We start from the raw sequence: 15162 nt of genomic DNA on the forward strand, positions 1-15162 counted from the left end.
AACACTAGATAAATTACCACTTCTGTACCACAAGGTCACTGATAATTCCCATCCTTAATATAGGGTGTTTAAGAGCTGCCTGGATACTATGGGGAGGATCAGACAGTGCACCTGGCCTTCTGCCTGTATAGTTGTATCAGAATAGCTGTGACAGTGGAGCTGCCTCTGGTAGGCAGGGAGAGTTTTTCTGAGGGTGTAGCTACAGTCCCCCTTCAAGTGACATAACTTGTGATCAAAGAAGGAAATGCTGTCCATCTGCAACCCCAGCAAGAATTCTGAGACTGAGCTGATTATGTGCAGGCAACATTTTGTCATGCAGTCTTTTGTCCTAGGTGGAGAGGAACAGTTCCTTAGTGGCTTTAACTGTTTCATTTTTGATGGTTTTGCTTGGCAGAATTGGTGCAGCAGAGCCATCAGCAAGCAGGCCCAAAGCAGTCAATTAGGGTGTGCTTTGGGCAGTCAGGATCTCCCTCCAGGCTCTAATACAGAAATGTCAAGAGATAGTAAATTTCTTCAGGCCTTGCAGTTGTTAATAGCCGAACGTGTTTCCTGAAAGCTGGCAGGTAACTATGCAATCAATAACCACTATTAAATGGCAATTATATTGACTAAGCAAAACACAGTTTACATGAGAGACAGACCTTAACAAATCAAGAATTATCTTTCCACAACTGTAAAGTATTTCAAATTGACTGAGTTTTATTGTCTATAGTATGTGTTCTTTAGAAACAAAGAATTTCTTGTTATAGCTGATGTGAGGTTCTTTTGTGGGGAGAGATAAATGGTTTCTTAATGATCTATTAAAGTTTTAACACGGTTATAATCACTTTTGCAGCTAAACCTGAACAGGTTACTTCATCAAGAGAAGGGAAAATTCAGTTTTGCTTTTGGTTTTCATTTAGATATGCTCCTGGTAGCTGCAATTACTGTTGATATTTATTTGCAAGTTTTTTTTTTTTTTTTTAATCTGATGAAGTTCCTAGGTTACTGTTTGAATTGTAATTGAAATTAAAACAAAATGTAATTATTTTAAGGGTAATATTAAGTTTGAGCACTTCTCAAACAGATTTTAATGGAAAGCAGCTGAATGATGTGGCTGATTTTGCTGCCACAGGGAGCTTTTATCCCAGTAGCAAACTGTGTTTTCTTTTCTTGATGATCTCGAAATTTCTAACAAGGGGGTATCATTTAGGAGATTATTTTTGAGGAGGTTATCATGAAAATACATTGCAAAAGGTTATCTAATAGGAAATTTCTGCATTTTCTTTTTCATTTGGGCTCTTAAGAAGTGGGATGAGTGTTAATACTGAGTCACTGTGGAAGCTATTCCAGGCTCCTTTACTTCTCAGTCCTTCAGCTTTGATATACACTTCCATGAAATTCAAAGGACTTAATATGGAAAGAATTTTGAACCAGAATTAAGCATGGAGTGAGTAGTGGGTCACACAAATGTACTTGGCAAAGTATATATACTGTTTAAGTAGATCTCTTTGTAGCAAGGTTGGTGAATTCTCAGAATCACAGAATAGGCGGAGTTGGAAGGGACCTCTGGAGATCATCTAATCCAACCCCCCCTGCTCAAGCAGATTCACGTAGAGCAGGTTGCCCAGGACCATGTCCAGTCAGGTTTTGAAAATCTCCAAGAGTGGAGACTCCACAAACTTTCCAAGTAATCTGTTCCAGTGTTCAACCACTCTCACTGTGTAGAGGTGTTTTCTTGTGTTCAAGTGGAATTTCCTGCATTTCAGTTTGTGCCTGTGGTCTCCTGTCCTGGGCACCATCCTCATACGACAGGTGTTCCGGTCTTTTGACCATCTTTGTGGCCCTTTGCTGGACTTGCTCTAGTATGTCTGTGTTTTTCTTGTACTGGGCAGCCTGGCACTGGACACAGTAGTCCAGGTGTGGTCTCACCAGGGCTGACTAGAGGGGAAGGATCACCTCCTTGCTGGCAACGCTCTTCCTAATGTGGTCCTGGATACTGTTGGCCTTCTTTGCCACAAAGGTGCATTGCTGAAAGAGATTGTCTCATTTTGTTGAATATTTTATTATTACCATTTGCTTGCTTCCTTGTATGTGTCCCCCTACTTAGGAAGATTCTACCATTAAGATTTTACTCTGTAGCTTACTAAGTTGTTACTTTTATTAAAAAAAAAATCATACAGCAATTTTAAGAAACAGGATAATCTTTTCCCGATTTGGTGTAGGAGTGCTAGTGGTTTTGTTGCAAAATATGCATCAAAACAGATACATTTATCTTATGGTTAAATCACCTTTTCACATTCAACATTAGAGAGCCTAGATCACCTCTGGGTTAGAATAGAGATGGTGAGACTGCCTACCTGCTTGCGTAAGTGTGTGGACATTCCTCAGAGCTCTGTGGATTCTCAGTTCTATAGGGTTTTGTACACTGGACTTAGTGCTCTGTTAAGACAGAACACTGGTACTTCTCTTTAGTATTAATTCCTGTTGTGAACAGAGATTTCTGACTAGGGTAGCAGAAGAGACTTAAAGCTGTCAATATGCCCTTGGTAAAACGTTCACTAACTGCCTTCCAACATACACTATGGTTTAGCAGCACAAAATGTCAATCAAGGGCAGCTAGTCTTTTGCAGATAGTGGTCTGTGTGGGCGAACAATGCTTTGTATAGGTGCACTGGCATCTGCTGGTACTTATTCCTCTCCCCTTATCCCCAGAGTTCCTCCCCTGCAGACCTTGCATACTTTTATAGTGATGTCCCAGCAGGGTGGCTACAGCAGCCATTACCGACATCTAACAATCTAAGTTACTTGGGATGAAAAAAAAATAGTTCATAGAAAACAGAATCTAAATTGCTTTTTTCTATTTTGTGAAAGGTATTTCTGAAGCTACTGCAAGACTCGGAAAAGATGCCTTGTGTTCCACAGGCGGCACACCTGGACCATGCAAATGGTGTTGAATCAGCCTGTAAGTAGAAAATTAAGTACTTTTAGAAAGCAGTCAGGTTTCTAAAGATCAGAAACCCAAAGACAGACGCATATGAAGCTCCCAAAGTTGAGGCATGCATAAGCAAGTGGAGAATGCTGCCTGTGACCATCTGGTAATTCTTTTTTTTGTGTGTGTGTGCGCATGTGTAGTGATCTGCCTTGAGGAGTAGGCTTTTATATATTCACTGTGATTCACCTGTGTGTCACCTCACAGTCATCTTCCCACCCTTCCCCGGTGTGTACACATGCATGCAAACACTCTCACTGCATCGGTGTTAGCATACTGCCTCCTATCAGTCCCTAGCAACTGATTACCCTTTTCAACCCATACTGATAATGGCTAAATACTGCTGAAATAAACCACAGGTATAAAGTGTGAGGTATTAGAAAGGTATATTCATTTCCATCCACGTGTGGGAAAAAAAAAAGTTTTCAAGACCTGTTGCTCCCCATCAATCACCTGTCCGTGGTAGTAGATGACTCCTGTTCTATCCAGCAGCATGTTAGGTGGGCTTCCCTTACCGATTTATTTATGTTTTAAAAAGAGTTCCTTTGTGCTTTCTCCCTTCCTGCCTTACATGCTTGGGAGGAGCTCCTCATTAACATTTATGGAGTCACTTTCCTGTTCTTCTTAAACACTCTTTTTAGAAGTCACTAATGTGATGCTTTACAAAACTTAAGCTGGTAGTCTGCTAATGATGCTGCCCCCACAAGCTGACCAATATTTTCACATTGTTCCTGGTATTCCTATGCCTCTATCACGTTTCTTTCTGTTTGATTTATGTCTAGATTATGGAATTCTTGAGTTAGAAGTAAAACATTTTGTTCTATATGCAGTGCTTTTTGTTCTGTTTTTACTGAACATTGTGTGGCACAGCGAGGTCCTGGTCTGTGAATGAGGCCTTTCATTGTTACCTAAATGGAAATAATAATTTTGAACCAAGCTTTTATTGTTTGTTACGAGAAATCCAATTGGATCTGCCACTAACATGTAATTAGTTTCAAGGAGAATTGTGGCCTGTGTGAGTCCATTTTCACAAAGTGAAAACTCTATTGGATGATATTTTAATACGGTCTTTTTGGTCCATTTCAGTCCCCACTGAAGTAGTGAAGATTTAAGAATCTGGCAAACCCTCACCTCAGTAAGCAAATAAAATATCCACTCCTAGAATGGTGAGAATAAGCCTTCCATTCAGAATACGGTTTTCAGTATCCCTTTATTTTATAACTAACTATCAGGTATTTCTTCAAAGCTTGAACGGGATATTTGAACCTGTTTCAAATGAAAGCAGTCTGTCTTCTCCACATTACATTTTCATTAAGGAATAAGACTTACAGTTCCTAAAGTAATGAAAACAGAGTGTAATGTATCTAGTGATTTGATACTTAATACCATCTGCATTCCAAAGCACATAGCTGAGTATTTGAGTTGTTACATTAATAAAGAATCTAGTAGTCAGAGACTCTGCGTTTTCGCGTCTGATAAATTACAGCAAGAAAATGTGATGATAATGCCATTTCTTTGGGGATGAGAGTGACGGAAAATTTTCATTCAATGCAGATGACCGTCATTCATCATTAAAGACAGTTGTGAAGTGTAGGCATAAGGGATTTGGGAATTGGTCATGAAAGGTATCCATCATTGTCAAAGTTAACCAGAATACTCCATGGGCAATAGCTTGACCTGTATAATTTTGTCTTTGAAAGCAGATTCAAAGGCAGTCAAACTTTCCCTTGTCAAAATAGTTAAATACATTTTCAAAAACCGCTAAACAGCTGGATTATTGAGAATATCACAGGGTGCTGCTATTTGATTTGTAAAAGAACTTGGATTAGAGAGCTGCTTTGACAAAGCATGGATCTGAGCACAAGTAGGGATATTGGATATTCTTTACTGGAATCAAGCCCTGAGGCGTCAGGTTTGTGTGGGGAAACCGGAATGTTGTCTCTTAATCTCCCAGACAAAGAGGTGTACTGGAGCAGGTCTGCATGTTCCCTCTTAAATCAGAGAAGGTCAAATAATTCTGAGCATATTTTACATAAGCCAGTATAAAACATGAGAAAGTATAAAAGTTCTGACTTCAGTGAGATACTATCATGTTTTACTGAACTGATGTCTCCTCCCTGTTTTTGTTCATCATTCCAAATCATCCAACTAAATGCATCTATTGCAGTGTTCTCTATTAAATGCAAATGTTAGAAGGAAGTAGCAGTTCATTAATCTAATTATTTAACATTTTTAATATTGGTAACTATAGGTAAAAACACATTTTGTGTAATTTCTGTGTAATTTCTAGTGTTTTAAGTTTCCTTTGCAGAAGGCTTGCTCATAATTTTTAATTTTATTCCAAGTAAAAAATTTAAAATTCACCTTTTCTTTTGGTGGGAACAGCTAAGGTTTTCTTTTTAAGACTGCCTGCATATGCAGGCATAATACATGCAAGTACTATAACATACATGCATAATTTCTATATGGCTGGGGCACACAAGTGATGGTTATTGTTTTATAGATGCATGCAGTCCATGCAGAAAAGGAAGTTAGACTGAGCTTCCAGTGGCTGAATGACAAGATCATTGGAGCCAAATAGCCCTGAGAAAATGGAGAAGTCAACTCTGTAGAGTCCAGTAAAAATTATCATGACCTACAGCAGGCAGTATATGTGCAAAAACAATCAGGATTGCTGAGAGCAAGTCTGAGGGGTAAATAGGTAACCATAGATAAATAACAGAACATTCTGAGCATAAGTGAAAAGCAGGCAGTAGGCTGGAGAGGGGGTTTATTAGATCATAAGGGACTGATACTGCAGATTTAAGATATTCAGATGTCTTCCTGAAGAGTGAAATGAAATAATTTTGTAGAATTTTACGTCTTAGAACATTTGGGATATACCAGCTTTGGATCTAATCTCTTCTGGCAGTAGAGTACAGTTGGATGCTGATATATTGCAAAGAATTTTAGTGAAATTATACTATAGAAACTTCAAAGTAGATAAAATGATTTTTTTTAGTGTTACATAACATCTTATGGCAGTGCATTTCAAATGTTATAGAGACTGAGACTGTGATATTAAAAAAACCAAAACCCCCCAAACTAGTTATTAGCGTATCTACTATGAATAGCTATAGTCATAAAAGTGCTATTAAAGCTTATGCAACTTTGTGCTTCTTGAGCAAGTCAGCCACTAAGATTTTTGGAGAAATATTTCCTTGGAAGCAGGTTGATTCATAACAGCAATTTTTAAGGTTACTTAAACCTTTCTCTGAGGTAGCTGGTATTAGCCATTTGGAAGGATATTGGGCAAAACATTACATTGCTCCTATTACAATTTGAGAGAGACACTATACAGTACTTATAAAGCACATCTGAAAGCTAATTTAACTAAGAGCTTGCTAGCTGACAAATTGTAAAAAGCAGTCTCAATAGAAAAACATTATCAAAGCGCAGAATTTTTAGTGAGATTTCACTGAGTTTGGAACTTTGCCTGATGCTATTAGGTATTTTCATCAGTAATATTGAAGTAAATATAAAGTTGCTCGTGAAAAAAACCTGTGACTGCTGCAAGGGATTGGCAGAATGGTAATGAATGATGACGCAGAGCAGTCCTAAAGTGTGATTTAGATCACTTGAAAAGCTGAATCAATTCTAAGTAAAATATGCTTTGATTCAGCCAAATGCTGGGCAAATATGCAGAATGGGGAGTGATATCAGTGACTTTGAAATTACCTACTAATCATGGTGCAAAAGCATTTTAAGAGAGCATGGCTAGAAAGATTAATGTGTCACTTTAATGTACAAATGGATGAGAGGAGGTCATTTTAACTCTATATAGTATTGTTGAGACTGCTGCTGCAATACTATGTACAGTTTTTGTTTCTATGTTTTTAAGTTTAATTTTTTTAAAGAACAGTTCAGAATTTGGAAAGGGAACATAAAAGAGTTAATGAATATTGGAGGCTGGAGGTGTAGTCCTTAACTGAGCCCTGATGGTACCTTTATATTGTGGTTTATCAAAAAGAAGGTGATTTGGTCAAAGAGCTTAAGTAATTTTTGTGCATAGAGAATACTGGCCATTAAGGTGTGATTCTAACTGTTATGGGGGAAGATATGAGAAAGGGACTGAAAGGAGAAATAAGAGGAACAGATAGCCAGAAGATAAAGGCAGGCACTTCTTCTAGAGGTTAATTAACAGTTGGAGTTACCCTGCTCAGGGAAGTATGTCCCCTCTCCTGGTGTGTTTGACACAAGGTTGGGGGCCTTTGCAGAAAATACGCTACCATCAAAGATTTATTGTTTCTGCATATCAATAACAGAGTGAAATTTTATGGCCACCGATGGGTAATCAAGTGGTCTCTTCTCTTAGAGTTTTTAATCCACTATGATAAATTCTGTGTTCCCTGTAATTACAAAATAAGGGATGACAGAGTCTTTGTTGTAATATATTTGGAGCTATATCACACCATCAGTTTTCGTGGAACTCTCTTTCATTTCCAAGTAAAATTCACTTAAAAGGATTTTAATAAACACTTTAATACTCCATCTTGCAAGATCTCACTTAATTTCTAACCAGAAAACTGGACAATAAGTAGCAGTGGCTCTGTCTAGAAGTGGCTGTTTGCAGGAAGACTGCTATTAAAATGTTCAGAATTTTTCCTAACTACTGAGAAGCAGAATACACAGCATACATTTCAGTCTTCTGATAGTTTAACTGTGTATGTGACACTTTACCACTTAAATTCAGCACAAAGCACCTGAAAAGGAAGTGGTGTGAGAATAGCTGGTCCAGAAATCTTGGATACATAATGTTTTCCTTCAGCTTCTCTATTGTTGTTTAATTAATTTCTTGCAGGGAACCTTGGACTGATTCTAGCATATATTGAAAACTTAATTTCACCTATTTCAGTTATTTAGCCTTATACTTCTCAATTTTTTTTTGTCATCCTTTCTAGAGTGACTGAAGCACAGAATGAGCTGGAGCTTCTTTATGATGTTATCTGTCAATATTCACAAAAAGATTTCTGATCTAACAGACCAGATCAGTCAATTTGTTTAATTGAGGTTTACACAAATTCGCTTCCTCGTTAAGTGCCTAACTGTAACTTCTTCTCATATCCTTCTGAATGTAAATAGTCAGGTTTTTCCACTTACCTCAGATGTTTTTCACCCTTTTTTTCACTACCTTATCTCATCCAAAAATCTTCCCTAGCAGTTGTTTTCCTTGTAGTTGCTGCCTGGTCCTTTTCCACTTTTCATCTACAGGATGAATATCTTGGGCTCTTTAATAGGAAGGCTCACACATTAAAGGATTATCAGGAAAGTGGTGGAAAGGCAACTGTTTTCTAGTAAAGGAAGGTACTCGCACAATCTCAAGATGTTGATCTTCCCATACTCCACCTCCTGTTCTTCCTCACATTCCTCTCTGTATTGGTGGCAAATGAAAGTAATGAACTGTATGGGTTTTTCTTCACTGTCTCTCTTCCTGAAGACGAGACTCAGCAGAGGCGTCGTGTTATCCTTTTGTTCCCTTCAACCCTAGAAATAATTGGTCAGAAAAGCACCTGCCAGGAAAGGGATTCAGTTAAAAAAGCATGACTATAGTGTGCTATAAGGGCCAAAGCACTAGAGAACAAAACAATCCCTTCTGAAATTTCTATTTTGAAAATTGTATTAATTGCTTAGGAATATGTTGTATTGAATAAATTGAATCTGTTCCTTAGAAAGGTCACTCATAGTAATGAGTTGGTAGCTACTTTCTTTTGCAGTGTAATTTGGTTTTGCTTGTTCTTAAAATGTAGGACTCTCGTTTAAATTGAAGTGCTTGAAGAAATGTGTTGTACAATGGATAGAGATTCAGATTGCAGATTGCTTGAAGTTTACTGAGTATTTCCAGATTCTATAAGCAATTGAAAACCAACAGAGAAAGGCATTGCATCTCCTTGTCTTATGATGGGAGAGTGAGTGCCTTTTCTATCCTGCCTAAAGGAAACAGGATCATCTAGAGACTTTTTTAAATTTATGGGTCACCAGAGTTGATACACATGGTAACTTTTGATGGTGATGACTATATGTCGAGTTTCTGTGCATCTCAAGTGCCGTTTGTGCAGAAAATTGTTTTTGATGCTAACGGCTCTCAGCTCTTGCTGCCTGGTGCAGATATGTGAGAGCGTTCAAATATGCTCTTTTGAATAACTTGCTGTCTTGCCTTTACCATAATCTAGATTGTTGGACTTGTTAGTAGTTTGTGTTTCAGATATAGCTGGGAAGCTCATCCACTCTGCTCAGATATTTCTTTGAGCTGAAGGACAAAGGATGCAGCTAGCTCTGGATGCACTAAGGTTGCTGTGTTTATCCAGAGGTAATTGCTAGTGTGTAATTGATAGACCTTCCATAATATCTTGAAAAAACAGGTGATCGAGTCATCTCAACTGTGTAGCTCTTCTGTCTTGTCTATAAGCCCTTGATTTCCCCTTCGACAGCATATCCCTCCATATTGGGATCCCTCCATATCCCTCCCTGTTTTCCCTCAGAGTTGCTAGAGTTCCCTTCTCTTTCTCATTTGTATCTGCCAGGTCTCTTTCTCCAACCTTTTCCTTGCATTCAAGGTTTTTTTGTCACCTTCTTTGGGTCCTTGCATTTTGTTGAGGTTGTTATGAGAGCAACAGACAGGCAAAAGTTGTTGCCAACCTTTGTCTTGCTTATATTTCTGTGTTAGCCCCCCTCTTTAATGTTAAATATTCAGTATGTTCCCTTGAATCATGGTGGACAAATATGCAGTATTGTGGGTAGAACTGATATAGCAGGACCATGCCTGTATAAAGGGATATCCATGAATTTAAAGAAATGGATGTTCCATATTCTGAATTTAGCTTACTTTATTAAAGGGAATAAAAATATGGTGAAGAGAGGGAAAAGGTATAATAAAGTCTAATGTACCGTGAAATAGAATGATGTTTGTAAATCAAGGAGGCTCTTTGGTAAAGCGTTTACAATGCTTCATATAAACATTACAAAACATCAGCATCAATAGCTCTGTGTTCACTCATCATGTAAATTACCCATCACAAAAATGTATAAGGTGATTTAATTTATGAACTTACATTTGAAACACCTTTCTGAGAGAAAACAAGCACATTTGACAATACACATGACATTTTTCTGCCAGCCTGGCTGTGTGAAGATTGCTTATTAATTGTTATGAAAACAAAAGCTTTGTAAATTAAATCTGTATCACAAAAAGAAACTGCTGTTGTAAGTCCCAAACTACAATGAATTTAATCAGGTTTGAATGAATGCAGGGGAAAATCCTGTTTTGTGGGAACAGAATTTTGAGGTAAATGATTGCCTTGGTATCTTGTACCTTTGGGAAACAGGGTGATAAGAAGTACTGAGGGCATGCTGCGCAGATCTCTTATCCTACTTCTAAGAATTATTTATACTCTTAAGAGCTATAGTTTGTGGCAGCAACTGAAGTAATAAGTATGACTGAATGGCCCCAGACATACGTAAGGAGCACCCTTTGATTAGGGTTTGCGCAATGTAATTGGAGTATGGATAGCCTCGGATTGATGAGGTGGTTAATGTGAAGTCCCGTGGGCAGTGAGCACCTGCGGGCCTTCCCTGTCCAGGATTAGCTCCTCCACAAGTGAGGTGCTCATTCTGCTTAAAGACAGGAGACTGAGGGAAGGTACTGTAGAAGTTTTTGATAGCATAAGGAATCTGTAACTCATGTCCATTCAGCCTAAATGTTTCAGCATAATCACCAGGAAAAGATTTCTGGTGGGGAAGGATGGTGAACCAATACGCTAAGTTTGTATCTGAATGGTTTGCAGCCTCCAGCATGGACGGGTTTTAAGTGTAGAATAGTCAAGCACCTGACACACAGTCTGGATCCAGCAGTTCTGCCTTGGTCTTTCAAGGTCCTGTCATGCTGACTTAATGAGGATAAAAAAAAAAAAATGGTAGCCTCATTCATTGCACAGCCTTCATCTTCCAGCCAGTGCAGTAGCTCAGGCAGGAGTATTGTGGAAACAGTACAAGTTAAAGCTATTTATATATTTTTACAGATGGAGATAATGTATGTACACACATATATGTAGTAAAATGCATGTTTTAAAATATTTTTCATGTTTATGCTGTTGCATCAGGAATTTCAGATACTTTAACTTTGATCATGTGAATAGTTTAAAACAAATGATCAATTTTTTTCTTCCATGACAGGAAGAAACTCTTGTGACATCTAACTATAGGTACTTCCCATTCTGCAGTGGAACATTGCCTAGGGAGAGCCTGATGCAGTCTCCTTTAACTTGTTTCTTTTAATGAGTAAATATCATATATATGTAGAAGAGGCAGTATTCTTATACCTAGTTCTGCCAGCAAGCCTTTATTTGAGGCAAATGAGGCTTCCCCATGAAACAAGATTTTCATGTGCCCAGTACTTTCTCAAAAATAGCTTTTCAGGTGAAATTACTCTCTCAACTCTCTTGCTAGAAAATTTTATTTGCTGTTACAAAAGCCCACAAAAAACACATTAGTTTTAGATTGCTCATTTCTGTGATTATAGAATGTGATTCTGGAATGTTTGGATGCTTTCTTCTAAACAGGTGTTTTCATTTTCAGGTTGTGTATACAAGCATGGGCTCAAAAATGTTTGAGACTGCCTTACTTTTAAATGTACGTTTCTGTGTTGGCATGGAGGAATCTTTGAAAGAAGGTTCATACTATTATTTTGGGAATATAAGGACTTTTTGCCATATATTTTATTTACGGATATTTTTGTAGAACACCTTATATTCAAGTGCCTCAAAAATCATTTGGTAGATGCATACAAACTTGGCTGAGTTTAGACTGAAGCACTAATGTTTCTACTGTGATGTACTTAGCCAAGTCAGAATGCAGAAAGCGTGAAAATAACATGTAAACAGGTAAAAACGTCCTGCTTTCCTTATTGCTTCTGTAATATCAGTTTTTCCAAGGCATTTTAGTACTTCAGTTTAGCACTTATGATTTAATCACAGAATCAGAGGATGGTTATTGGGAAAATTATCCTATCTTTACACTGCTGAGGTTTCTGGTAAGGTTCTGAGCTGGAGTATTATTTGGATTTTTTTGATATCCATTTCATACTTTTACCACTAGAATCACAGGAATAATTGCTACCTTTTCTTTGTCAGGAGAAGGCATTTTCTGTAGTTACACATTTCTTTTCTAGATAGTAGCAACATTCTGAAGATCAGGAGTACAGGGTTTTTATTTTCTGAAGCTAACAAAAATCTAGTCTAGGAGTTGCAGGGACAATATCCAGGGCAGATTTAGTTTGAAAAACAGTATGCCAAGCAGCTAGGACTTGGGGATGCATGTTCTTTTGCTAACAGTTTCAGCAATAACTTCATATAGATCACGAGGTGACAACTTGATAAGATTTGTGCATCGTATTGTTGCCAGTTAATTCGTCATTGGAAATATGCAAGTGGAACTTTATATAGACCTTGTGTTGGACTTCTGTATAAATGGAAATTTTTACCTGTACTCATTTTTTCTGTGTGTCTCTGTTTTGCAGTTCATCAAAGTTACCATATTTATTGAAGGCATTAAAAAAAAAAAAAAGGAGTAGTTGGTTCTGTTAATCAAGATCCTTGCAGCTTTTTAATACCCCTATGATGTATCAGAATGCCTGAGGAAAAATATTAGTCACCAAATACATTTTTCAATTGTTTGCTATAGTTACGGGTCTGTATAAAACATGTCTGCTGGAAACTTGCTCATCTTTCAGTTTTGGATTGTTTCGCTGCACAGATTCTGACATGATTTTATTGCTAATAGAATAACTTTGGTAGAGATTCTGTCTAAAAATATTCTTGGATAGATTGATTATGGATGTTTCAATACAGTAGAGTGAGTACTCGGTTCATAGTATGCTAATTCTTGCCTAAACAAGTGAAGGCGACTAAGCCTGTGCTTGACTATCTGGATGAAATCTTGACCCTATTGAAGTCTGTTGGAGGTTTGCTCCATTCGTTGTCTGAGTTTCTCCTATTAATTTTCGGAGGTTTGTTCCAAAGTGCTTTAAACAGTGGCTTTGGAGTTCTGCTGGGAAAAGCCTTTCAGTGGGTGGGATGGCAAACTGAGCAGCTGCTAACAAAATTCATCTGCCGTACAAAACTGGACAGCTACTGTTCAAAAGTCCCCTTTCTGAGAAGCAAGTTACCAGCGGGAAGTACTTGAGTGAACCAGGTTTAGAATATATAGTTCCTTCAAGCCTTGCTACATTTAGCATTAAATTATGCATTTCATGTTTTACGTTGTGCTAGATAGAACATTCAGATTGTATTTGTCTCCTGTTCTTTCATTCCTTAGTCTTCACCAAACAGTAAAAATACTGTGGGTTGTAGCCCTATTGTCCGCATTGGGTTTGGTCTTGAAATGTTATAACCTGAGCCTACAGGTGTAGGCTGCATTGTAATAGCTTTCTGAGTATTCATTTACACTTATACTACAAAAAAAAAGGAATGGCTTTCAAAAAGTGTGTTGCTTATTGTAATACAGGGTTTCTTCTAGCCCAGGATATGTATGCGCTGAATGTCTGCGTGTGCATTTATGAACATACTTTTTCTTTCTGCCAAATCTAGTCTATTTATCAAATATGTTGGGTTCATCTTTGGAAATTCTGATTGACTGTACTTCTCTGCTTTTTTACTTCTAAAAAATACAACAGATAGAAGATCAATTTGGGTGTTGCAAATAGGTTTTCATTTTGTTGCAACTTTTCTGTGTCTATTTTTCATCTCTCCCTCTTTTTCCTTTCCTTCCCTCCTCCTCCTCTCATCCTCCCCTCCATGTAGCACTTCACTGCAGGTGCATCACTGCAGGGAAGATAGATTTGCTTTTCTTGTAGTACTATTTGGAAAATCATCTCCTGGAATTTGACATTAGCATATTCGTTAGTGTTGCAAAGTTCAGCTTGTGGAAATGCAGAATAAGAGAATTAGGGCCCCCACAATAACAGTAATTCTCATTTTCAGTGCAGGAGAGGATTGTGTCCACCCGACAGTTGCTTGTTTTCAAAGAACCTGTGTATCCCATTTGTGGTAAAAGTGCTTTGGCCACAGCAGAGCTGGCCACACGAGACTGAAAGGTACTTTGTGCTTAATTCCACCTTCTTTTTCATTGTGGTTTGGACTGGCAACAGCCCCAACTGAAATGCAGAGAAAAGATATAAATCAAGACAAAGAGGACAAAAACATGGAAATGTAATAATAGAGGTTCTATTAAGCACTGAAAGTCACAGCTGTAGGACCAAATGAAACCCCACATTTGTGAACGATGAAAGCAGTGCATTCACCAATGTCTCCTCCTCTACCGGGACTGGGCTGCCTTGCTACTCATGTTAGTGTAGACTGCCATTCACTGAATCAGCTGTGACTGTCAGAGCAATGACCCTTTTGGGTTCTCTTCAGGATCTGCAGGGTGATGGATAGGAAGGCAGCACCACTGTTCCCCATTTATTTATTCTTGTACAATATTTGTGTGCTCCATACACCAAAAGTGGCATCTTCCAGAATGACTTTATAGTCGGTGGAGTGTTTTAGTGTTTGTACATCCCTACCTATTTTGGTACTAGGAAAAATGGCCAGTAGTGTTTTGACATCAGCTAACACTTCTGATCAAAAGCAAAACTGCTGCAAAACTGCTTCAGCAGCAACTAGGGTGGTTTCTTTTCCTAGCTGTTGTGATGACTATTATTGTTTAGTACTTGCAGTGGTACTTCAGAAACTCAATCTAAAGCCAAGCACTGTTGTCTCAGACACCCTCTAGGCTAGAAGTAATAATAAAAAAGCAGCTTCTTGCAACCTTTGACAGCTTGCAATCTAGTTTTAAGGCTGAATGCAGTGAGTAGATGAGCAGACAAATAGCTTTGGGAAAGTGAGATTATAAATCAGGTCTGTAAATTAAAAACAGAGGTCTCAGTTCACTGACTAACTACCATATTTACTTGCTAAATGGCATTGGGGCTCTTCTGCTTCCCCAAATTTACCCTTAAACTAGGGAGTGGCTGTGATACACATCTGTTCTAAAACTCTTATCTGTTACCACACATGGGGTGCTGTTGCATGATGCGGTATTTATATTTTCAGAGGTTTGTCTGTTATTTTGGTATCAGTAATGAGAAACCTTGATGGATTTTGCAGTGGTATGAGACT

At 38.1% G+C, this 15162-nt stretch overlaps 1 protein-coding gene across 1 annotated transcript in view; it reads left to right on the forward strand.

Moving 5' to 3' along the window:
* The window catches only part of ABCA13 (ATP binding cassette subfamily A member 13), a 200992-nt gene that overhangs the window by 101174 nt on the left and 84656 nt on the right, over positions 1 to 15162 (forward strand). Inside the window, exon 41 of the mRNA XM_026102320.2 lies at positions 2854 to 2944. Coding sequence (XP_025958105.2) covers positions 2854 to 2944 — 91 coding nt within the window. The remainder of the gene's footprint in view (positions 1 to 2853; positions 2945 to 15162) is intronic.

This window comes from Dromaius novaehollandiae, chromosome 2 (genome assembly GCF_036370855.1).
Source record: "Dromaius novaehollandiae isolate bDroNov1 chromosome 2, bDroNov1.hap1, whole genome shotgun sequence".
NCBI classification, from domain to species: Eukaryota; Metazoa; Chordata; class Aves; order Casuariiformes; family Dromaiidae; genus Dromaius; species Dromaius novaehollandiae.